This window comes from Lissotriton vulgaris, chromosome 6 (genome assembly GCF_964263255.1).
Source record: "Lissotriton vulgaris chromosome 6, aLisVul1.2, whole genome shotgun sequence".
NCBI classification, from domain to species: Eukaryota; Metazoa; Chordata; class Amphibia; order Caudata; family Salamandridae; genus Lissotriton; species Lissotriton vulgaris.
This window is the reverse complement of record NC_141694.1, coordinates 1,838,552,882-1,838,577,814: the sequence shown is the minus strand read 5'-3', so window position 1 is coordinate 1,838,577,814 and position 24,933 is coordinate 1,838,552,882. Positions and strand designations below refer to the sequence as shown.

Sequence of the window (24,933 nt, the reverse complement as noted above, 5' to 3'; positions counted from 1 at the left end):
GAGCCAGGTAGAAATCTGGGCACCCATTCTAACTAGAGTTATAAATGCAGCAGTGGAGTCCGGAATGCCCGCATCCTGGTCCACTGCGACAATAGTGCCGATTTTTAAAAAAGGTAACAGGGATAACCCACAATGTTACAGGCCCATCTTCCTTATTGACGTGACTGTGAAAGTTCTAGGGAGGGCCATTCTTAATCGGCTAATGGACTGGGCGGAAGAATACAACATTATCTCTGATACCCAGTATGGGTTTAGGCCTGGCCGCTCAACGTCAGACCAATGCCTTAATTTGTATCTCCTGGTCGCCAAGTACATCACCGCTAGTGACTAGACTGTGTACTTGGCATTTATGGACCTTACGGCAGCCTTTGATCGGGTTAATCGGAAGAAACTGTGGGAGCTAATGGGGGTCTTGGGTGTCGATACAGGTCTGGTTAACATTTTAAGGGCCTTGCATCAGCACAGGTTAGATACAACGAGGAGGGAAATACCACCGATTTCTTCCGATGCTCCAGGGGTGTGAGACAGGGCTGCATCCTGGGGCCATTTTTATTTGCCTTATATATTAATGGTTTAGATCGGGCGCCTGGAGTTATAGGGGTGGACTGCCCAAGGATCGGAAGAAGAGGGATCCCCCGTCCTGCTTTACGCGGACGACGCAGTGCTTCTGGCACGCACTACGCGGGGTTTACAGTACCTTATAGACGGTTTTGCTAATTCCATGGAGAGCCTGGATTTGTCTGCCAACCTTTCCAAATCGTACATAGTGGAAATGGGAAAAACACCAAGTAGGAATTTTATTTACAGGATTGGCACCCGTTGGATGGAAAAAGTGCAGGCATTTTCCTATTTGGGCATTTTATTTGATAGTCGCCTATGTTTTAAAGCCCTGTCAGGCAATAAATGCAGAACATTAACCGGCTCCACCGCGGCAATTATGAACTTTGCACATAGGCTGGGTCGCTGGTCACCGGAACATATACTGAAATTATATAGCTCCATATGTAATACCAAAACTCTATAAGGGAGTGAGGTCTGGGGCTTTATTGATCCACAGAAGATCCAAATTGAAGAATACAAAAACCTGCGGCGGCTGCTTAGTGTTCCCCAGAGTACACCCTCCTACACAATCCATGAGGAATTGGGTCTCACTTAGATCAGATAGGATCCAATTAAAACCCCTCACATGTTGGATTAAAATATGGACAAACCCCGAAGCTGTATTAACTCAGCAGCTAATAATGGACTGTATTACCCGGGAGCGTGGGAGGAACATCCCTTGGCTTAAATATGTGAAGGAGACTCTCTCAGGCCTGGACTATGCTGATCATTTCAATCACCCAACAAAACTGTTACCCCGGGACAAGGCCCTCATCAAGTTGGAATTTTGAAAGAAAATGGCATCTACTAGGGAAGACAGGGAGCTGCCCAAACCATCGATGAGAGCCCAACTTTTGACTAAATCCTGTATGGGCATGGAACCTTATCTGTCCTATTTTTATAACGCACAGGACAGATTTTTAATGACCCGGTTCAGGTTGAACCTATTGCATCAAATACTGTGGGACCCTGCAGGGTACTTAACATCAATAGAGTTGAGGGGTCCGTACGGCTGCGACCAACGGTCTCCGCAGGATACGCTTCACTCGTTTTGCTGTGCCCCTATTACGCACACCCCAGGAAGTTATTTTTAAGACACATCCTAAAAAATGCTAGGTTCAAACAGGCAAAGGTGGCCCTATTGTTTCTAAAACTGTCCGCAGAGGTTTTAACACTTTTTTGTACTGTTAATTTTTTAAGGATGGCTGCGAGACTCATACACAAAAGGTGATGGATGATTGAGCTTGATGTTATCTCCCCTGTACTAGCACACATGCTGAATAAATAATGAATTATGTGGAGGTGGGTTCCCTTTTAGTATGTTTGAACTATATACCAGTGCCCCCACCCTGACAGATTGTATATGTAATTGTTTATATATTTCTGATGGGCCACTGTAATGAGGGACAATTTACATAAGACTAAAGAAGAATTTTATAGATACTGGTTAAATATTCCTGAATTGTGTTACATGTATTTTGAATTAGGCCCTAATCACTGTGTCTTTTAACCTATTGTACTTTCATGGTATAGATGTATAACGAATAAAGAATTTGACATGGATGCAAATGTGTCAAAGACTTCCTTTACTTTTTTATGAAACAAAATTTGAAAGAATATTGCAAAACATCTGGCAGCAACTAATGTTACTAGGCACGGGCATTTATGCTACTTTTTTTTTTTTACAGTATTAAACATTATTTTGCTGAATTACCAGATTGAAGAATCTTGTTGGTAAAGTATTTGGTTTGTTCCTCTAATACTAGCTCTGTGTATTCCGCAATTGATTGTTTATAAACATATCTTGATTATCATATTTCAATCTCTAAACTCGCTCCATTTTTCTACATAACTGTTTCTGAGTTCTGAAACTCAGAGAAGCATGGTTCTGAAGGGGTTTTTCGGCGATTAGAAAAGGCTTTTTCCGCTGCGTGAATGTCGGTTGCTTTACTAATCCAGGCAGAATAATTCTGTATGGTTCTATCAAGATCAGGCATAGGACTTTTAGATTCTGGTAAAGTTTCTGATAAGTACCAACAAAAAGAGAGAAAGGGTTGAAGGGCACTCTTGGTCCCCAGTTAATATCACAAGTAATCAAAGAAAGAGTGTCCGTAGAGGAGGGGATACAAAGCGGTTGTCGCACGTGAAGTCTGAGGCCAGTTGTAAGTGGTCAGATAGTAGGACCAATTTCATGGAAAAATGCAATGCTTTTTCAGGAAACCCTCACTCACCCTAGTGGTGACATGCTTCATCATCGGGTCCACCGGGAGAGATCGAGTACCTCCCCGGTGTGCTGCGACGCCAGGAGACTGCGGAGCAGGTTTCTTGTGAGGATGAAGAGTGAAAAATTATAGTAGGGTTAAAAATGTCAAAGGTTGTACCAAAAAAACTTTTATTGGTTGGTCAACCTGACATGTTAAAAACTTATTATGTGTAGGGAAACTAGCCAATTACAATATACTGGTGTTACCCTAAGAAGAAGGTCAACATGTTTCTGCCCGTGATATGTGTTACTTTACAGGGCTTTCATCAGGACCAGTTAGCGAGTGTCCCAATGACAGGAGGGGCGCGCTAAGGCCCGCCCTGCCACTGGTCGTGAAAGTTAAAAATAGCACTATGTGTAAAATGGTGCAAAAAAGAAAGAAAAAACAAACCCCCCTCCTGAGTTCTATGGGGCGTGGCTCATTCTTTTTACAAGTGAGGATAATTTCCTATATCACGATTGTAGCGTTGTGTGCCTGATCAATTTACATGCCACGGCCAGCAGTGTTACGGCGATTTGTACCGGAACCCTGCTTCAACGTTTTTTCACCTCGGGGATCATTCCCCGCCGCCCCACTGTAGGTAGCTTTGTATATACGGGTAACCACGCCTGGCCTACCGCACGGATAGACTTAAACACTATAAAGTCTCCATGTACTCTGCTGTTGTTGTACCTTTCACACACAACAGACCGTGCTGAATTAAATCTTTCAGTGCTAGTTGAGGCCCTTCCACCCCGGATTATGGCACTACCTCAACTACGCATCTCATGCATACCGGCCACGGCCTTTGATAGGTATGCAAGCACGTGTCACGCCACAAAGTCACTCTTTATGGCCACTGCATATGATTACAAACCATTGATTTTATGTTTTTGTGTCTGTGTATTTGTTTGTCTGTTTGTCACCTTTCTTTCACAGACTTCTAGGTTCCTCGCAATAGAGGTAAAACCCCAAACTTACAAGTTTGTTTTTTCTTTCTTTTTTGCACCATTTTACACATAGTGCTATTTTTAACTTTCACGACCAGTGGCAGGGCGGGCCTTAGCGCGCCCCTCCTGTCATTGGGACACTCGCTAACTGGTCCTGATGAAAGCCCTGTAAAGTAACACATATCACGGGCAGAAACATGTTGACCTTCTTCTTAGGGTAACACCAGTATATTGTAATTGGCTAGTTTCCCTACACATAATAAGTTTTTAACATGTCAGGTTGACCAACCAATAAAAGTTTTTTTGGTACAACCTTTGACATTTTTAACCCTACTATTATTTTTCACTCTTCATCCTCACAAGAAACTTGCTCCGCAGTCTCCTGGCGTCGCAGCACACCGGGGAGGTACTCGATCTCTCCCGGTGGACCCGATGATGAAGCAGGTCACCACTAGGGTGAGTGAGGGTTTCCTGAAAAAGCATTGCATTTTTCCATGAAATTGGTCCTACTATCTGACCACTTACAACTGGCCTCAGACTTCACGTGCGACAACCACTTTGTATCCCCTCCTCTACGGACACTCTTTCTTTGATTACTTGTGAAAGTTTCTGATAAAACTGAGACAAGACCTGTAGAACTGATATTATACCATGCCCTACTCTTTGTAGTAGTGGGGGTTTAGATCCACCTGGGTTGGGACTGTGGTAAATTGATGACAAACACCACAGCTCTGTGATCAGACTACACCAGAGGTAAAATATCTGCCATCTTAAGCTATGGGTTATTAGAGAAAATACCATTGAGCATGTGTGAGAAGTTGGCCTGATATGTAGTGCTCACTATTCTAGTGATCACTGTGTATCATTCCAAACGACCCTTATTGATGATTGGTTGTAAGTCAACCTTTTAGACCAGCTATCCTAGTAGCATGGACAAGAGCAGTCTTTAGGCTAAACTCTAGAGGGCGTGTTAAGCCAGCTGTTATACCATCACATATACCCCTTGAACACCAAGTGAAAGGACACCACACAAGTTGTTATGAAAATAAAAGTATTTTTATTTAGAACACGACAGCCCTGGACTCTTTATGAGGACAGGGCGCTAAGCACAATACAAAGCTCTTAAAGAAATTCTGAAAGTCGCACAATTTACGCAAATGCCCGATGGGCACGGAAAACCATATACTACAAAAGTGGAATGCGAAATACTAGCAGGTAAGTAACTAGTCTCAAAGGCTTTAGGATCGCTAGGGCTGGACTACTGAACCTTCAGATTACGAGCAGGAGGCCTAGGGAGATCGGGTGCAGAGTGTGCACTCTCACGCGGGATGCGGGACAAAGTCTATGGATGCTAGATTTCTTAAAGTTAGTGTTATCGGACGAATCCCACTAGGTAGAGCTGAAACGAAAAAGGATCTGGACACTTAGATAGTTAAGCTATGCTGGAGCACCGAAATGCTCAGGTTACCTAGCCCAGGGGCTGCGGCTGCATAGGGCTGAAAAGACGTCGGGAATCCTCGTTGCAGTCTATGGAGCCTGAAAGAAGAAGTTGCTGGCAGGCGACCAGTGATGAAGTTCGATGTGATCCAAGCCTGGATCGAAGATGGAGGACACCTGTAAGCAGAGGGGACCAAGTTCTGAATCACTAGCCAGTGATTAGATGGGCACCAGGATGCACCGGACGAAGTCACCTCGACCAGGTGAGTGGGCGACGCTGGGCTCTGCAGTCTCACGGACCAGGAGGCGTTGTCGGCGACCAGGATGGAAGTGCGAGCTGTCCCACGATGGTATCTGCTGTCGACGTCGCTGGACCCAGGATTGGGGCAACAAGTCTTGGCAAATGCAAGCCCACGCGGTGGACTCAAAATGGCGTCTGGAGTGGACCAAGAGGGTCCGGGGTGCTCCTCTGTTGGAGGGGAGCAAGGGCCAGTCTGGGGCAACCAGACCAGCGTTGGAGATGTCGTCGTTCGTCGTCAAGAGGGCTACAAGCCAGCAGGCAAGTGGCCGGACAACGTGGTGAGCAGCAAAGAGCAGAAGGGCCCCACGCCGATGTCGTGGATGCTGGGGGGCTGGACTTCGGTGCTGGAGCTGCTCAGGGTTAGGGCTTCTCAAACCCCAAAGCACTCACTCGAGGATCCCTCGGCGTCGTGCTGGATAAGCGTTGTGCAGTTCTGAAGATGGCCGGTCCCTCGAGGTCTTGTCACACCCACGGATCTCAGCTGAGCTGACGATGTAGGTAGAGGTGCCAGGGAAGCCGGGTCTCGTCGTGCTGGTCAGTCGGATTCCGGAGGAAGGACGTGCAGCAAACCGCAGTGTTCTTAGTTGGTGCCCGCAGATGCAGGGCGACTACTCCTTAGTCACTAGGGAGAAATCTTGAGAAGAAGTCGATAGTTCCTTTCGTAGAAAGTAGTTTCAGGATTCAAACATGATCCAATTTGGAAGGGTCCCCGCTCCCACCTTTATACTAAAGAAAGGGGCTGGTATGGGACTAGGGTCCATGGGTGGGACCAGGAAGGGGGGTGGTTACACCCCTCTCCCATGCCGGACTTTCCCCAGCTCAGGGGCTGGTGTGCCCCTGGAACTGGTTCAAACTGGCAGATGCACAGTGAGCACCGGGGTGCCACTTGCAGTCACCTTCCTATTGAGCCCTGCCTACCTAGGATACACAAAACCCTGTCTGGGATGGTGCTAGCACCGCCCCTGACAGGAAATCCTCTGTCCAAGCTCCCCTCGCTGGAAGGACTCCCAGCAGCAGGAGGTCAGACTTGTGTCTGTGGTGGCAGCATCCATTTTGTGATGCTGAGGCTCGAGTTAACTTTAACCGGGGTTCACAGTTACATACATGTCGTGTCCCTCTAGAAGGGTGGAATGCTAACCCCGTCGCCAGAATTGGCGAGGGGTTAGCATTCCAATTCGTATGACACCTTACTCGACATGTTTTGATAAAGCGATACCAAAGATAGCATATAACCGCGAGGATTATAATGCACTTAAGAGTATATGGTATGCGTTATCATAGAACAGCTATTAGGACTTGGTTCCGCAAGCTGCAGACGGGCTCAGCTCATGCCAGAGCACCATCTCACACGATTCCAAGCACTCTGCCTTCAGGATTGTTAAGGCCTGCCATAGGAGTGACTGATAGGAATACATGTGTCTATTTTAGGGTTAGATATAGGAATACTATATCTAAAGCAAAGGGTGATTACACCACCTTGCCCCAGTTGTCGTGCAGCCAGTTGTGTCAGATTTGGATGGCCAGCCAGGGGTGGCATAATACATGCTGCAGCCCCTGGTAGGCCCTGGGTACACCTATGCCCTGGGTACCTAAGGTACACTGTACAGGGACCGATAAGGTGACTCAGTATCCAATTAGAGATGTACCTAAGGTACATGGAATCCATTTTACAGAGAGCAGTAGGCCTGGGGCCCTGAATAGCAGGGTCCCAGGTCAACTAAGTCAAAAAACCAGCAAAACACAAGGCAAAAAGTTGGGGGTAACCGTAGTCAGATATCCACCTTCCTACACCGTTTATTCTCTCTATGGCCGCACATACCATGCTGACCATTAGTTAGGAAGATAACATCAATAACTGATAGAAAAGTCCTTAGACTTCAAGTTATGCATAGGTGCATTAAGACCTTCGTTTAAAAGTCTCTAGACAGAAATATCCTAAGACGAGCCCCAAACTACTGAGGAATCTATCTTAAAGGCCCAGGATGCCAAGGTAGACTAGTGATAGGAGGAGGAGGAGGAGGAGGAGGAGGTCGAGGAATAATTAGGGGAGAAAACAGACAACTGCTAAAGGGAAAGTAAAGTCCTAATTACGGGGGAACCAGAAAGGGAAAAATAAAATAAAGATGAGACTGCAAAGAGAGGTGAACTTCAGCAGAGCGGAAAAGCCAAAGCCAAAAACAACTCACAACATGTTGGCAGATATTCCCAACATGCCCTTTTGCTCCTGAAATACTGCTCTACCCAAATTACTGTGGAAGTGATAACAGCTAACCCGGGAATTAATAGTCTCTGTCAATTCGGTTATGTGGGGTCAGTCTTATGTAGATTCCTTTTCTCCACTGTCCTGTTTCCACAGATTTCTATCCCTTTTGCACTGTGTATAATCTCCCTAATGTTCTTTTTCATGGCAAATATCAATGGGATTGTGTACTGATGGGGAGCTGATCCTGACAGCCGATGAAGAGTACGGGCTGCTGGCCACTGGGTTCGGGTTTTATTCTAGTTCCTGTAGACATTCGTTGTAATAGGTTAGGCTTGCTTTGTGTGCTCACATTTAACAATTGAATGTTGTAGGTGGAGATCTTTTGGGTTTTGATAGTGAAGACACCTTGAACATGTGTGTCAATCTAGGATGAGACGTTACCCTCAGCTGGACTAGTTATACTACCAACAATAGTTAGGACAATGGCAGTGCAACAGCAGCAAGCACTGGTTAATCTGCCAGAGTTGCTCCAATCAGACAGGACAGGAACACTGTAGCCACCTTGAACGTATGTACCAAAGCGGAGGTGAAGGCCATCATGGAACGTGAAGCCATCTCCCGAGTGGGAACAGTGACAATAGTACAAGAACAATAATCTTCTCTGTAGCTTTAGTTTGGGTCACAGTCACAGGTTATCCATTTGCAAAATGAGCAAACTGTATAGGGACAGCCATGCTATGCAAGAACATTGGAATAATGGGAGTGCTGTTGTATTTCGCAATATTTTTTTTGCCACTAAGTTCTCTAATATTTATTCGCTATTTCCACAATTGGAGGTTGATGCACAACCCTCTCCCCTTCCTATATGCCAGGTTGGAGACTTTCAACCCCCTCTCTCTATCCGACGCACTGCGTCTCCTAGGAAATCTTAAGTCCGGATCTCCGGCCGATGTCGCGCCCCCTTCCATTCTTACATCTGTCCCAGAAATATTCTCCCCAGTTATCCGGGATTTAATTAACTCTTCACTTGCGGCCGGAGTGGTTCCTCCACTTTGGAAGCAAGCAAGAATTAAGGCACTTTTAAAAAAGCCAAATTTAGACCCGGGGGATTGGGCTAGCTATCGCCCAATCTCTTTACTGCCAGGCATTAGCAAATTGGCCGAAAAACATGCAAACTCTATACTGGCTGCCTATGTTGAGAATAATAATGCTCTACACCCCACTCAGACGGGATTTCGTAGTAAGCAGGGCACGGAGACAGCCCTCCTTGCTGTGGTGGAAGAGGCGAGGAAAATTGTGGATACAGGAGGCAGCGCTGCTATTATCTTGTTAGATCTCAGCGCAGCCTTCGATACAGTAAATCACTGCATCTTGATTCAAAGACTGAGGGATGTGGGAGTGGCGGATACTGCCCTTAAGTGGCTGCAGTCCTTTCTCACAGATAGATCCTTCATGGTCTTCGAAGGGGAGGCTCTTTCACAACAGACCCCCCTAAAGTATGGTGTCCCCCAGGGATCTTCGTTAAGCCCCACAATGTTCAACATCTACATGCGGCCCCTGGCAGACATTGTGCTTCCTTGGGAGGTCCAGCTGGTCACGTATGCTGACAATACCCAGTTGGTGGTGCCGCTCAGCCAAAGTGACACGAGTGACTAGAATCTGACCTCTTGTCTGACCAAAGTAGCCGAGTGGATGGATCTGTCCTTCCTCAAATAGAATGGATCCAAGACTGAAATCATGATACTTGGATATGCATCTCCCCCTAACTTAGACCCTTGGTGGCCTAGTTGTCTCGGCCCACCCCCTCTGCCCAAGAAACAAATTAAGAGTTTGGGTGTATGGTTGGACTCCAATCTTAGTCTCTCTGTACAATCACAAAAAGTGGCCGCTACCCGCTATGGCCTGATCAGACTGATTAGGAAGATTCTGCCACTCCTTCCCTTTGACGCTAGACGGCTGCTGGTGCAGGCCCTTATTTTGTCACGGCTTGATTATGCCAATGCGGTCGACCTGGGTGCTCCATGGGGGACTATCAATGTCTTACAAGTGGTCCAGAACTGTGCCGCCCGACTTCTTATGAATGTCCAGAGGCGCACTTCAGCTAGGTCTGCACTCTCTCAGTTGCACTGGCTTCCAGTGCAACAAAGAATTTGGTTTAAGGCTATGTGTACCGTGCATAAGTCTATCGCCGGTAATGGTCCCCCGGTGATCGTGCCTATGCTGCAACCCTATCAGGCTCCTAGGACACTTAGATCCAACGACAAAAAACTTTTGACGGTTCCCAGGATTCGTCGGGCACGTATGGGTGGCCGACCTTTCGCCCTTCAGGCTGCAAAATTAGGGAACCGGCTCCCCGATCCCATTCGCCTTGAACCTAACTATCTCCTTTTTAGGAAACTGCTGAAGACCTTTTTCTTTCCTTGAGTAGTGGATATGTTCTTGCTGTCCTAAATGCGATGGGATGCCCTAGGGTAGCCATGCGCTATAGAAATGTGTATTCATTCATGGAGCAGCTACTATCCTACCTGAAAAAGGGCATGTGGCTAAGGGCATGCAAGAGTTCAGTTATACAACATGCAATATTGGTTTTGCCACAATAGTGCCCTCTATCCAGTGGTCACCCTTCCTCCTGCCACAATGTCAGGCTGTGGGCAGGGAATACCCACCAGCAAAGCAGGAGGTTCCACAATTCAGAGGCTGCGGAGGGAAACCCCAACAAAAAGCCTTGCATGCAGTGGAGATGAGTAATCATCTGACGTGGAGAAGAGTAATCATCTGAGAGGTACCCACCATCAGGGAAGTAGTGGGGAGGGCGGAACCAGAGCCCACTGTACTCCTAGGACTAAGTCAACAGGCTTCATGTGGGCTTCAGCATAGCAGCTTGCATGAATAGTGGACAAAGCATGCTCCGCACATGGTGGTGGTAGGGGCTGCAGAGGAAGCCAGAAGAAAAGAAAGACTTACATTTAAGGTCATGAGAGCAGACTAAACAGCTAGTGCAGCAGTCTCCATTCAGGCACCTCCGGGATCACTAGTATGAAACTACTATGTTAATTGAATAATAATCCACATTTGTAAAGCGCACAATCACCCGTTAGGGTCTCTAGGCGCTGGGGGCCGTCGGGAAGATTAAGCAAGCTATTGCCCAGAGTCACATGGTGCTGGAATAATTTGCCGCCGGTACCGGGGATCGAACCGTGATCCCCAGATTCCTGAGTCAGTCGCCCTAGTTGTGGCGCCACACCTTTCCACTGATGGGACACCACTGGCTGTTCTGCTGCCACAGTCACTGTAGGGTTCTCCCAAGATGTTAAATCCAGCAGCAGCAAAGAGCAGAGACCCAATTACATTTAAAGATTTGATTTAATTTTATAAAGGGCGCAAATACCCAAGGATGTCCTGGAGCAGACAAAGAATCCAAAATTATGACAGCAATGTGAGTTTTTAGTAATCTGCAAAAATTCAGCTGATTTGATTCAGCGTAGACGGCAGGGAGAAGGTTGTTTCACACCTGTTCAGTCAATACTGAGAAGGCATGGACACCTGTACGCATTCTGCGTAACTTAGGAATGTTTGCAAAATGAGAAGAACTAGAACGGAAAGGTCTCATGAGTAAGTATCAAGAGAACAACTAGACACAGAGCCATGCACAGCTCTATGACAAAATCACAGAGCCTTAAAAAGGCATTGCTTCCATAATAGAACACAACGAAGGGTGGAGACGTGATCAGAAATTCTGGGCTATTTACAAAAATCTAGAATAAGTCTGGCAGTAGCATTCTGAATCAGTAATAGTATTTAGAGAAAATTAACAGAAAGGCAAACCAAATTTCTTCACTAGTAGTAAAACAAGACTGGTCAGGACTCTTACTGACCTCAAGACTTTCAGTTTGAAAAACGCAAATGGCTGTTAGTTTATTAATGCGGGCTACAAAGGAAAATTGTGATTTTTTATTTATTTTTTTAATCGAAAATTACTTCTGGATTACGGGCATTGCAGGGCGGGAGGGGCAGACACGTAAGGACTCCTGCCTCCAGTTTGTGAAGAATTACTAAAAACCAGGACCTTGATCTTGGTAGTGTCAAGACTTAGTGAGTTGGTATTCATTTAAGTGGCCAGTTTGCAAACAGCATGTGAATTGCTTCTGGACACAGATACAAACTGATTTGAGTATAATCTGCATAGGAGTAAAGCTGAGAGACATAAGAAGCAATAAGGTCAGTCAGAGGGGCCACATACAAGGAGAAAAGCATTGGGCTCAATGAAGAGCAGGGCAGACTTTCACAGGTTATAGTTTTTAAAGGTGGAGCGAAAATAAGCAAGGTAATCTGATTGCTTTTGTCCCTTTAAAAAAGGATGTGAACCAGTCCAAACATTTCCTTGGAGGCTGACCGCAGCAAGGCTGTTCCAGACAAAAATAGCATGAGAAACAATGGCAAAAGCCATCAACAGATCATGGATAATAAGGGCAGTGGAGACTCCAGCATTTAAGATCATGTGGAGGTCATTACTGGCAGCAGATAAATCTGTTTCAGTACTGAGGTTGGGAAAAAAACGGAAGAATACGTTTTTTACCTTTGATAATGTGTTATCTAGTAGACTATCTAGCCGTGGATTCCTTACCTTAGAATAATCCCCAGGCGCCAGACTGGATCTGGAAATTTTTCAAGCAGACCACTGTGACCCGGTAGGTGGCATTCTTCTGCTCTGCACCAGAAGGGACATGTGCTGTGCCTACATAGGTGCCACCTCAGCAGGCTGACATCAGGTATTTTTCGCAATCATTCCATGCCGAAGCGCAGTCACGAAGGTTGCTGAAGTACCTGTGTGCAGATACTAAGAACCTCGTAAGGGTTAACTTATTTGGAAGAATCTGTTCAAAGAGTGGGGAGTCTCTACCAGATAAGGCATTACCAAAGGTAAATAACTTATTTTTCATGTTAGAAACTTCTAGTCGCAGATTCCTTACTTTAGAATACCCAACAATATTCCCTTTGGAGGTGGGTCAGATTTAGATCAGGAAGTCCAGGAGGACTGAATGGGCAAAATGCCCTTCATGATGAACCAGACTGTCCAGGCAATAGTGTTTGGCAAACGTGTGCAGACAATCCCCCCCCCGTTGCAGTCTGACAAATGCCAGGACAGAGACTCGGTGAGCAAACATAGTAGTCACAGCCTTGGCGCTGGTGGAATGAACAGAAAAGCCCTCAGGGGGTTGCTTCTTAGCCAATAAGAAGCCGGTCTTATTGCTGAGCACTATCCATTATGAGATGGACCGTTTCTGCACAGCCTTTTCTTTCTTTGAACCTGCCAGATGTTGAACCACCAGGGAAATGCCCTAGGGTTCTATTCAAGTCCAGAGATGCAAGGCCTCTTTACAGAGGGTCCACAACCCCACCCGTTCTGTTTGTTGCAATATCATATGGCTGTGGTGTTTTCTGAGAACACCTGACCTAGCCTCCTCTTGATGGGAGAAAAAGGCTTTTAATGCCAGTTGGATCGCTCTCAACTCCAGCAAGTTGTTGTGGAGCTGAGACTCTACCAGAGACCAGAATCGTCTGAGCTCCACTTTTCCCAGATGGCCGCCCCAGCCCAGGAGAGATGCATCTGTCACTAAAGCCAGCTCTGGTTGGGGAAGGGAGCTGGGTCTGCAGCTGACCCAATCGAGGTTCGTCAGCCACCACTGGGTCTTTTGCAGCTCCCTCCGATAACAGACCAGGGAGATATCCCTGGTGCTGCACCCACTGGTACTTCAAGACCCACTGCAGAGCCCCAAGAAACCCAAGGCGGACCCAAAGGACCTCAAGAACTTCCGGCCCATCTCCCTGCTCCCGGCAAAAGTGACGGAGAAGATTGTCAACAAACAGCTAACCCGCTACCTCGAAGAAAACAACATCCTGGACCCCTCCCAATCCGGCTTCTGCAGCAACCACAGCACCGAGACCGCCCTCATCACCGCCACCGACGACACCAGGATCCTGATGGACAAAGGAGAACAGCCGCGCTCATCCTCCTGGACCTATCAGCAGTCTTTGACACGGTCTGCCACCGCACCCTATCAGCACGCCTCCATGACGCTGGAATCCAAGAGAAGGCCCAGGCCTGGACCACATCCTTCCTCTCCGGGAGAACTCAAGGCGTACGCCTCCCACCCTTCCGCTCGAAAACCACCGAGATCATCTGCGGTGTCCCACAGGGATCCTCCCTCAGCCCGACGCTGTTCAACATCTACATGGCACCTCTCGTCCACGTCGCACGACAACATAACCTCAACATCATCTCCTACGCCGACGACACCCAGCTGATCATATCCCTCTCCGAAGACCCCAACCCGGCCAAAGCCAACCTCCACAGAGGAATGAAGGCCGTCGCCGTCTGGATGAAGGACAGCAGACAGGCTGAATTGAGACAAAACGGAGGTCTTCATCCTCGGACCCACCCCATCAGCCTGGGACGACTCCTGGTGGCCCACATCGTTAGGCACAGCCCCGGAACCCACCGACCACGCACGCAACCTGGGGTTCATCCTCGACTCCACCCTCTCCATGACCAAGCAAGTCAACGCCGTCTCTGCGTCCTGCTTCAACACCCTCCGAATGCTCCGCAGGATCTTCAAATGGATCCCCTCTGGCACGAGAAAAACCAGCACCCACTCCCTCATCACCAGCAGACTCGACTATGGGAACGCCCTCTACGCAGGAACAACAACCAAGCTCCTGAGACTACTACAATGAATCCAGAACGCCTTGGCACGACTGATCCTAGCCGTCCCCCCGACGCAGCCACATCACACCCCACCTAATAGGCCTGCACTGGCTCCCCGTCAGCAAGAGGATCACCTTCAAACTCCTCATCCATGCACACAAAGCACTACACAACTCCGGACCAACATACCTCAACGACCGACTCAGCTGCCACACCCTCACCCGCAGCCTCCGCTCTGCCAACCTCGCCCTCGCCACAGTCCCTCGTATCCGGAAAACCACCGCCGGCTGCTGGTCCTTCTCCTACCTCGCCGCCAAGACCTGGAACGCTCTCCCTACCAGCCTACGACAGACCCAGGACCTGCTGGCCCTCACAAGACTTCTTAAGACCTGGCTCTTCGATCAAAAGCAGTGCCCCCCCCCCCCCCCCCCCCCTCCGCAGCGCCCCCCCAAGCGCCTTGAGGCCCTCACGGGTATGTAGCGCGCTTTAGAAATGCATTGATTGATTGATATACGCCTGTTGGTATGTGTTACCAGCAGAATGCAGGATGTCAGAGCCCAGCAGCCTCAACGTCAGTCTCACCAAAATCCAGGATAAAGCCTGAAATATCAGTCGGACGACTGGGGATTATTGTATTGTCAGGATTCTGTGGCTTGAAGACTATCAGATTGATGAGTATTTAATAGGGATTTTTTATGAATATATTTTGAAAGTGGAGTATTGACATCTCTCAATTTTACCGATAGCTGGTAGAAAGATAATAGGCTGTATTTGGATAAAATTGTTGGATCCAGGGTTTATTTTTTCAGAATTGGAATAAGAGCAGTTTAGCAAAAATCTGGAACCTTGCCAGAGGACATAGAGCTGATAAAGGTTATACAGAGACTGTGGAAGCAGAGTATTGGATTTCATTATTACGATTGTTATACAATGCTTCAATTCGCTTTTGTTGATGTTCATATCTGCATCTGTACCAAATTGCAATCAAGTTAAAAAGAAATTATATTAGAGACTGCGGAGGTTTCAACTGCTTTCATTATCTTTGCAATTCAGAGGTCAACAAGAGAGACGGAAAAAATTTATTTGAGTTTGGATATAATGGTGTTATGGCTTACTGGAGTGAATGATATCCAGTTAGAGCAGGTGTGAGGATGAAGCAGGATATGCTTGTGTGGGAGCACAGAGCTCAGAGTCAACAGTTCTGTCAACTTCTCGTCACCGTTATCTTACCTTGAAGTTTTCTCCTAGATCATTATAAAGATTACATTAGGAATATTTATAGACATTACATACTTTTTTTAAAACATACCTTGCAGGAGGCATCACAGATACTCATGTCCTGAACATTATATGTTCCTTTTGAGGACAATTCTTCATTAGTGACTTTAAAAGAATGAACTGTTTCTTGCAAAGATTTTCTCATCTAGAAGAAGAAAATACAAGTATGTTACAATTCTGCCAAGTAAGCGCCATTAAGAACTATTATTTATAGAATGCTTCTTTACCAAGCAAATAAAGTCGTGTTCTTCCCACATAAGATTGCAGTGTCATGTTAAGTTACATTTTATTTATTGAGTGCAAAGTATGCCAAATCACAGCAGTGCTCCTATTATTATTATTATTATATTTATATTTGTAAAGCGCACAGCTACCCAGAGGTTTCCCGGCGCTAAGGACAAGTTGAGGGAGAACAAAAAAGAGAGACTTCGGCCTGGAAGGGAGCCTATTGGTTAAACAGCCATGTTTTTAAATTCCTGCGGAATTTAAGGTAACATGGGTCTGTAGGGAGATAGAGGGGAAGGGAGTTCCAGAGGAAAGGTGCAAGATAGAGATAAAGAACGTCCACCCATTCTTGCTCGATTAATCCTGGGTACCTGAAACTTATGTTGGCTAGAGGAGCGAAGGAACCTCGAAGGGCAGTATTGGTGAACTAGGATGCTAAGATAGGATGGTGCCTTGCCTGATTTTATTCTGTGCATATAGCACATTGCTTTAAATTTAGTACGGTTTTCGATTCGGAGCCAGTGAAGGTTGCGTAAAGAGGTGGAGGTGGAGGATTTGTTAGGCAGTTTGCAGAGTATTCTAACCGCTGCATTTTGTACCGTCTGAAGTTTCCTCGTGACTTCCTTACAGGCTCCTAAGTACAAGATGTTGCCGTAGTCCAATCTAGATGTTATTAAAGCCTGGACTACAGTTTTTTGTGTGTCCAGAGGAAGCATCCATATGATCTTCCCGAGCCACTTGAGGATAGTGAAACAGGTAGCAGCGACTAACCGCTTGTTGTTTTTTCTTTTTTTTGGTGTAAGAAGTTTATTGCACTTATTCATAGAAAATAGTACACGTTATCTCGCCTACAACCTCAACAGGCCGGCTTCATGGTCTTGCATGTTACAGAAGACATTTCAGTTGTACACAGCCAATCAGCCGACATCCATTGGACCGGCGGCGTTGCGGATGGTAATTCAAGAAAATTAGAACAGTGCCATACTCGCTGACATGCATGTTGGCGATCTTACTTTTTTTTTCTCCATTTTTGTTCCAGAAGATAACAAAACATAAGATTTGCTAACTTAAAGAAAAAGTAACCTCTAGCATCAAGTACTCTGTGTCACAGCATCCTCCCTCCTCATCACCACTTTACCGTTTAGTGCTTTATTTCGTGCATTCATCCCTAGACCCCACCATTAACCATCCTCCGGTTCTGCTGTGCCATGTTCCAGCAAATAGTTACGCAAGAAAGACCAGTAGTCTCTAGGCCGGGATCTAGTCGGCAACTCTTCCTCATATGTGTTCAATGTGTCTCGACAATACGTTAGGTCTTCTAGCCAGTTTTTGACCTCTGGGCCCTTCCTACTATTCCAATGTAGTGACACTCTCCTTTTGGCCAACAACATTGCAATAACACAGAATTTGTGCTTCCGAGCTCTCAGTTGCGGGACAATACCTAACAGACAGATCTTAGCATCACACATCATAGAGGCCCCAAGCATTTTATTTAGCACCTGTACCACCTGCTCCCAGTATCCCGCCACCTTACGACAGTGCCATGCCAAATGCATGAAGTCTGCATTCTCTTGTTTACACCTGTTGCACATGGAATCTTCCCTCAAGCCATATTTGTGCAGCCTCTGAGGTGTATAATACACCTGATGCAGGTACTTATAATGAATGATTCTTAAGTTTCCGTTCGGCGTCAACATGTTAGTGATCATACAAGCAGTAGCCCATTCATCATCAGTCAGCGGTGTTTCTAGTACAGCACTCCATTTGTCTTTAGCCTTGTCAGTGTTACCGCCCACGGCACATTGTATGCTTGTATATAGTTTCGAAACCAGGTGAGATGCCGTTGGCGTGGTGAGGATCAATTGTGAAGGTGCAAGTGCCTTTGGCTCTGCCGGGTATGTAGGATAGTGTTCTCTAATTGCCCTCTGCAGCCTGTAGTAATTAAAACTGAAAAGTAGGGATGGGTTGCTAATGTACTTTAGCTTGTCCAGTGACTGAAATACACCGTTGACGTATAGGTCTCCTAGTCGGTCTATTCCCGCCCACCGTAACATATCCATGCCAACCTGCTCTTGTGTGACCGAAAGTGCTGGGTGGTGAGCTAGTGGTTGTCCAGGTGCGTAAAGTGGTAAGCTGTCCGCCGCTTTCCCCATCAGTCTCCACGCCTCTGTGGTAGTGTTTACGGGATTGACGTCATGGTCGTGTAGTCTAGGGCGTTTATGCAGTAGTATGCTATCCAGTGGAATCGGGTCAGTATCTCCCGCCTCCACTGCCACATGTGTCAAGAAGGGTACTTCGTGGTACCAGTAATGCGCAAACTGAGCCTGAGCGCATAAGTAGTACAGATAGAAGTCAAGGACCTTGAAACCCCCCTGAGCATATGGCAATGTCATGGTGTGTAGGTCCATCCTCGCCTGTTTTCCCGCCCAGAGCAAATTGAGCACCAATGCTTTGATATTTCGGAATACTTCAGCTGGGGGTTTTATCTGGATGTTGTTGAACAAATATAGGAACTTAGGCAAAAGTACCATTTTCACTATTGCCGCTCTGTCTGCCAGAGAGAGGGGTAGTTTATTCCATCTTTTAATTTTATCTTCGAGGGACGCTATGGCTCTTCCATAATTAGTGCGGATGACCAATTCAGGATCCCTATGAAACCATACCCCTAAATACTTTGTCAGTTCATCTTGCTACTCCAGCGGATAGTCCAGGGGTGTCGGGCGTGTGCTATCTGTGAGCGACAGTATAAGGGATTTATCCCAGTTGATTTGTAACCCGGACTGTTGACCAAATTTTATGTATTCCCTTAAGAGCGGATTTAAGTGTTGTTCTGGGTTCTTAACATATAGTACCATGTCGTCCGCATATAGTGAGATGTGTATGGGACGTGTGGGCATTTGTATGGCTGAGTAATGATGGTGCTGTCTGATTTTGCAAGCTAGCGGTTCTAATATTAATGCAAAGAGCATCGGCGAGAGTGGACACTCGTGCCTCGGCATATGGGCTCTGAGAAATACTTGTTTATTCTAATTCGCGCTGTTAAGTTGGTGTATAACATTGCGATCCATCCCATGAAGATAGGGGGAAATCCCATTCGTATCAAAACCGCTTGTATAAAAGACCAGCCGATGGTATCGAATGCCTTGGCAGCATCTAGTAACACTGCCACAGCTTTCGTTTCAGGAACCAGATAGTGCGCCAAAGCAAACAGTGTGCGCGTGTTATGTGTGGTGGACCTATCCGGGATAAAGCCAGATTGATCAGGTCGTATTAACAGGGGCATAATCGGTTTCAGCCTATCCGCTAGCAAGCTTGCAATTATCTTTGTGTCTACATTTAATAATGAAAGGGGGCGATATGAGTCACATTTATCCCCTTCCTTGCCCGGCTTTAATAGCGCAATGAGCAAGGCCTCCCTCATAGTCCCTGGCAATATCTGGGCCTCGTGCGCTGCCCCGTACAGGCTCACTAAGTGCGGAGCAAGTATATCTGCGTACACTTTATAGAATTTCGTCACAAAGCCATCAGGCCCGGCGCTTTGCTGTTAGGTAATCGTTTAATTGTATCCTTGACCTCTTCCACAGTAATAGGGCGCGCAAGGTATTCCCTGTGGCCATCCGCCAGCCATGCAATTCCACGTCTGCCATATCAGCTAGTAGGTCCTTCTGTGAGGGAGACGGACGCGCTGCATAAAGTGCGCTATAGGTTGCCATAAATTCTTTTGTTATCCCTTTAATGTCTCTAACCACTTCTCCTGCTGGAGTACATATGGATGTTACATTTTGAGGTACTCTTCCCGAGCAAATATTTTCGGCCAGTGCCCTACCCGGCCTGCCTCCCTCTCCGTATCTCTGAGCGGTTGTACGCTTGGTTACATAGTTCAGCTCGTCAGAGGCAAACTGTCTATGCTCCACTAACAGGGTCTGACTGTCTCCCAATACCTTAGTGTCGCCCGTCTGCGTGTAGACCTGCTCCAGTGCATGTATGGCCCTCTCTCTTGTGCGTAGCTGATGTCTGATATCCTTTAGGATACCCGCGGTCGTACTGATACATACCCCCCGTATCGTGGCTTTAAAGGCCTCCCAAAGTAGACATGGGTCTTCAGTCGTGGGGCCGTTCAGATCAAAATAATCTACTATTGCTTTGCGGATGGTGTCCACATATAATGGGTCTCGCAACGCAGCTGGATTGAAACGCCAAGTGAAAGGCGGTGGCTCATAGTTTGGGATGCTAACCTCCAGCAGCACCGGATTGTGGTCGGACAGCGTTCTAGGCAGGTGTTTGATATTTGTAACCCAGGTCAGTATTTCCTGCGTGCCCAGCCAGTAGTCCAGTCTGGACCAACTATTGTTTGCAGCATTAATGTGTGTCGGTACTTCCTCCCCCGGTTGATGAACCCTCCACATATCCACCATCTGCAGGTCATGCATGGCATCCCTGAGCATTGCCCTCGCATTACCATGTTGTTCCGACGTGTGTTTCGCCCTGTCTAGATTGTCCCGCAACGTTACATTAAAATCGCCACCCCATATTATGTGTTCAGCCTGATTGTCAGCTATGTGTTGCCACACATTCCAAAAGAACCCTGGATCATCAATGTTGGGGCCATATGTATTTACCAACATTATCCGCCGCTGTCTCACCGTACCTGTCATAATAACGCTTCTACCCTCTGTATCCCTGTGCATGTGTGTGATTTCAAAGTGTATCCCCTTCCGTACTAAAATACTAACCCCCCTAGAGTAAGACGAGTAGTTCGAGCTGGTAACAGTTTCTGCCCACTTAGTGCCCAAGGTGGACGTGCCATCGCTCGCTAGGTGTGTTTCCTGCAGGAAAACTATGTCAATTTGTAATCGGTCCAAGTATGCGAACAGCTGTCTAATTTTCTTCGGGTTGCCTAGGCCTCGTATATTCCACGTGAGAAGTTTAAGAGTGCTAGCTTGCGACATGGTTAACAGTGTTCAGTTTGTCAGTTCTTGCTAGGTGCGTTTGTAGCATCCGGTATGAGAGATCTACATGACAATTCATTAAACAAGTAAATAGCAATAGTGTGCGATGAAACCAATCAGTTGTTTCTTGGTAGTGCATGAATGCGGAGATCGCCATGCTTCTCAGACACAGAGGTAATAACTAAAAAAAAACCAGTTCCCCTGCCCGCCCACCACCCACTTCAGCACCCAAACATTGCCAAAGCCATCCCCCAACAACACTCAACTTCAGTAGAGAACTTGTTTTGGGGCGCACCCACCTGGGGGTGTCGCCAGGTTCACACATCTCCATCCACATAGTGGACGTGGACGGACGCATGCGCTGTTATCAAAAACATTGCGATAATAATGCTTTTCCCTTCCCCTCGCCGCCCACCCGAATCAGTCGAGGTATGACCCAGAAACATATCCATCTAAGTCCACAGCGGCGCAGTCATATAGCTCAGCAATGCATTATCCCTTCTCGTACTCATCCGACCCATGTGCAGTGCCAAGGTAGGCACTAGTTTTAGGGGCCTTTACCATGTCCGGGCAATCCAGCTTCAGTCGCCCCCCTACATTCCGACCCAACAAGTGTAACAGAGACGTCTGCCAAGAGGCAGCAACCTACTCCCTTGGCCATGAGGGCCGTCCTGCATCCCTTGTCTACGACATGCCCCCTGGTTACTCACTGCGTCAGATACCATCCAGTGGGAGATCAGCATTAATATCAGTGTGTACAGTACGTTCTCGATCTCACCACCTTATATTAGTCTATTCCAAGCACAGTTCTTGTACCCTTCGGCAGTTCCTTCTCCAGTACATCTTGACATCAGGCCGGTTTCGTTCCCGCTGACCCGTAGAGTAGGCAGGAATTTTCATGTACCTGTCCGTTCAGTCTACATCACTCGTCGGTTCATCTCGATCTTGAGCCTTTCGCCGCTTCCCGAGTTTCTTGAGATAGTCCTGTGCCGCTTGCACTGTCGGGAGGATAACTGGTTTTCCTGCATTAGTGATTGAGTTTTGCCGGGTAGAGCATGGCATACTCCAATCCGAACTCGCGCAGTTTCTTTTTAACTGGGGCGAATTCTTTTCGCGCTAGTTGCACCGCCATGGTGTGATCAGGATAGAATTCCAGGGTGCTCCCCTGGTATGCAATTTTGCCCATTTCCCTGGCAAGCCGGAGGATCGTGTCTCTATCCCTGTAGTTGAGGACGCGGGCAATGATCATGCGGGGCAGCCCCGGGTTTTGGTGCTGGCGCCAGGGAGCGGTGCGCACGCTCCACCAGGAACACCGATGAGAGTTTTTCAGCGCCAAAGATCTCCCTCAGCAAGGTTTCGGTGTAGGTTTCCATTTTGCCTGTGTTGGTGGTCTCCGGCAGGCCCGAAATGCGGATATTATTGCGTCGAGACCTGGCTTCCTGGTCCTCCACCTTGGCGCGTAGGCTCTCCACCGGTTTTTCCAGGCCGCCGCAGACTTTCGTCGTGGACCGACATTCATCCTCCACCTTGGAAATCCGCTGCTCCGCTTCGACAATCCGCTGGTCATGTTTTTCTATCTTCGCCGCCATGTTGTCTACCCTCAGCATTACGTTGTCTAATTTGCCATTCATCTCCTGCAGACTGTGCTGGATTGCACGTAGTACCGACTCCATTCCCGACCCCTCCGCCATCTCTCGCTCACCTTCCACTTCCGAAATGGTAGCGTTATTTTTGACCTGTTTCCTGGTTTCGAAAGGGAGCTTTGTCTGCGGTTTTTCTGGCTTCCCCATGTCTCTGGGTTGCAGAGGCGGGCTGTGCCCAGATGCCTTCGGGCTTATGGCCGTTGGAGTGTCTGTAGTAGATGCGGTGCGACGCGCCGGTGCTTTGGCTCCCCACTGTGAGGCACTTCTACTCATCAGCTGGTTTGTGCGAGTGCTGGTATTGGTTGACCCGTGCGATGCCTGCAAGGTGTCCGGCTGTTTTATCGGTCTCTTTCACCTGGGGCCCACCATGCTGCACACATGATTCATAATGCTCCTATGTAGTCCTTAGAGGCTGCTCGACGTCCACCTTGGAGCTAACTGCTTGGCGTACAGACAGAAATGAGCACCAACCTGGATATCCGTGCCCACTAGCTTGTCTCTCGGTTCAGGCGCACCACGCGTCTTGTGTTAGCTGCATCGCGCCTCCCATTGTGGCCGCTCCGCGTTACAGTCGTATTGCGCCGGGGGTCGCAAGCCAACCCTCTCTGTTGTGGCGTTATGACGAGCGCCGCGGACAGTGCTCTCCAGGTCGCTTGTCCCAACTGTCTGCCTCGCTGATGTAAACTCGCCGCACTCACAGCTCCAGTCATCCGATGTGCGGGCAGCCGCCGTTTCAGATCACTTGCGTTCCAGCGCCGCCGCCATCTTGTGGCCGCTGGAACGCATCTTGATCCGCAGTGTTCCCCCTCTCAGCAGCGGTCCTCGGCCACCTCATAACCACGCACAGCCCACCGCACCTCCAGGCTGCCTGTATTCAGAATGGAAGACGTCCGCACCGCTCCCAGATCCGCAGTCCTCCTCACTTGCTCCGGTCATCGGGCGTGGCCATTTTGGATCTGTGCTGGCGCCGCTTTAACTTTTGCCGTTATGTCTGTCCGTGGCCCCTATAGTGACATAAGGGCGCCATGAGTAGGTCGGTCTTTCATTCCGATGGCCGACGTTAGCTGTTCCAGGGCAGTAGCGGCGGTTTCGAAGGGTCAAAGGCCGCTAGGAACGCGACCGTCCGGCGGAGCTGACACACTAGCCAGCCATTCCGCAGTGCGCCCTCTAGCGCCCCCGACTAACCGCTTGTTGTTTCATGGACATTTGGTCATCAAAGATGACACAAAGGTTGCAAGCAGTTTTAGAGGGATGGGGTGTGGGCCCCATCTGAGGCGGCCAATGGTGGGGGCCCCACAGGGCTGCATTTTTACCAAAAAGAAGCAGTTCAGTCTTTCCCTCGTTAAGTTTGTTTGTGTTGTGGTCGTCCGCGGACAGGTCTAAGGTGGGACGACCCCTGGATTGGAAAAATTCTTCTACCACTGCGTCGTGTAGTACCCAATCCTCCTTGTCGTTGAAATGACGGCTTAGAGCATCCGCCCTCACATTCCGCTCTCCTGGGAGGTGAACTGCTGTGATGGACAACTTGCGAACCAGAAGCCAATGCCAGATCCGTTGTGCTTCCAGCGACAGAGTACGTGAGCGTGTTCCCCCCTGCTTGTTTAAATAGTACATTGTGGTGGTGTTGTCCGTCTGTACTAGAACTGAAGCTTCGTGAATCGAGGGAAGGAATGCCTTGAGAGCTAGGTGGACTGCTCTCAACTCTAGCATGTTGATGTGGTAGGTACTTTCCTTTTACGACCACAGACCTTGCACCTGTAGTTGACCCATGTGTGCTCCCCAACCTAGAAGGGAAGCATCCGTGATCAGCGTCTGCACAGGAGGAGGTTGATGGAACAGAACTCCTACCTGCATATTTTGTCTTTTGGTCCACCATGGAATGGAAGCTCGAGCTGCGTCTGAAGAATGATGTGATCGTCCCAGCGAGCTGATTGCTGGTCCCACTTGTCTTCCAGATCCTGCTGAAGAGGACGCATTTGAAGTCTGGCATTCGGGACCAGGAAGATGCAAGATGCTATCAACCCTAGCAGGGAGGCAATCCGGCGCACTTTCTGAGCCTTGTTGCGAAGCACTAGCTGACATTTCTGGGTAATCGAAAACTGTCTCTGCCCACTTTCTTTCCCAATCCCTCTAGACCCTGTGAGAGGGCTCTGCATTCTTTAGACCTGAAAAGAGTTTTAAAGTTCTATCTAGATAGGTCAAAGATTTTCATCACTAAGATCATCTCTTTGTTAACTATGGATCGATCAGAACAGGTCATGCTGCCTCAAAGAGTTCTATTTCAAGATGGATCGTTTCATGTATTAAACTTGCTTACCAGCTGGCGCAGAAGCCCCTGGGGGGTTCTCCCACAGCACATTCCACCAGAGGAAGAGCTGCGACTGCGGCTTTGCTCAAT

At 47.9% G+C, this 24,933-nt stretch overlaps 1 protein-coding gene across 1 annotated transcript in view; it reads right to left on the bottom strand.

Annotated features, from left to right (window-relative positions):
* TMEM214 (transmembrane protein 214) overlaps nt 1-24,933 on the bottom strand; it is a 357,109-nt gene that overhangs the window by 91,444 nt on the left and 240,732 nt on the right. Inside the window, exon 12 of the mRNA XM_086928122.1 lies at nt 15,750-15,863. Coding sequence (XP_086784248.1) covers nt 15,750-15,863 — 114 coding nt within the window. The remainder of the gene's footprint in view (nt 1-15,749; nt 15,864-24,933) is intronic.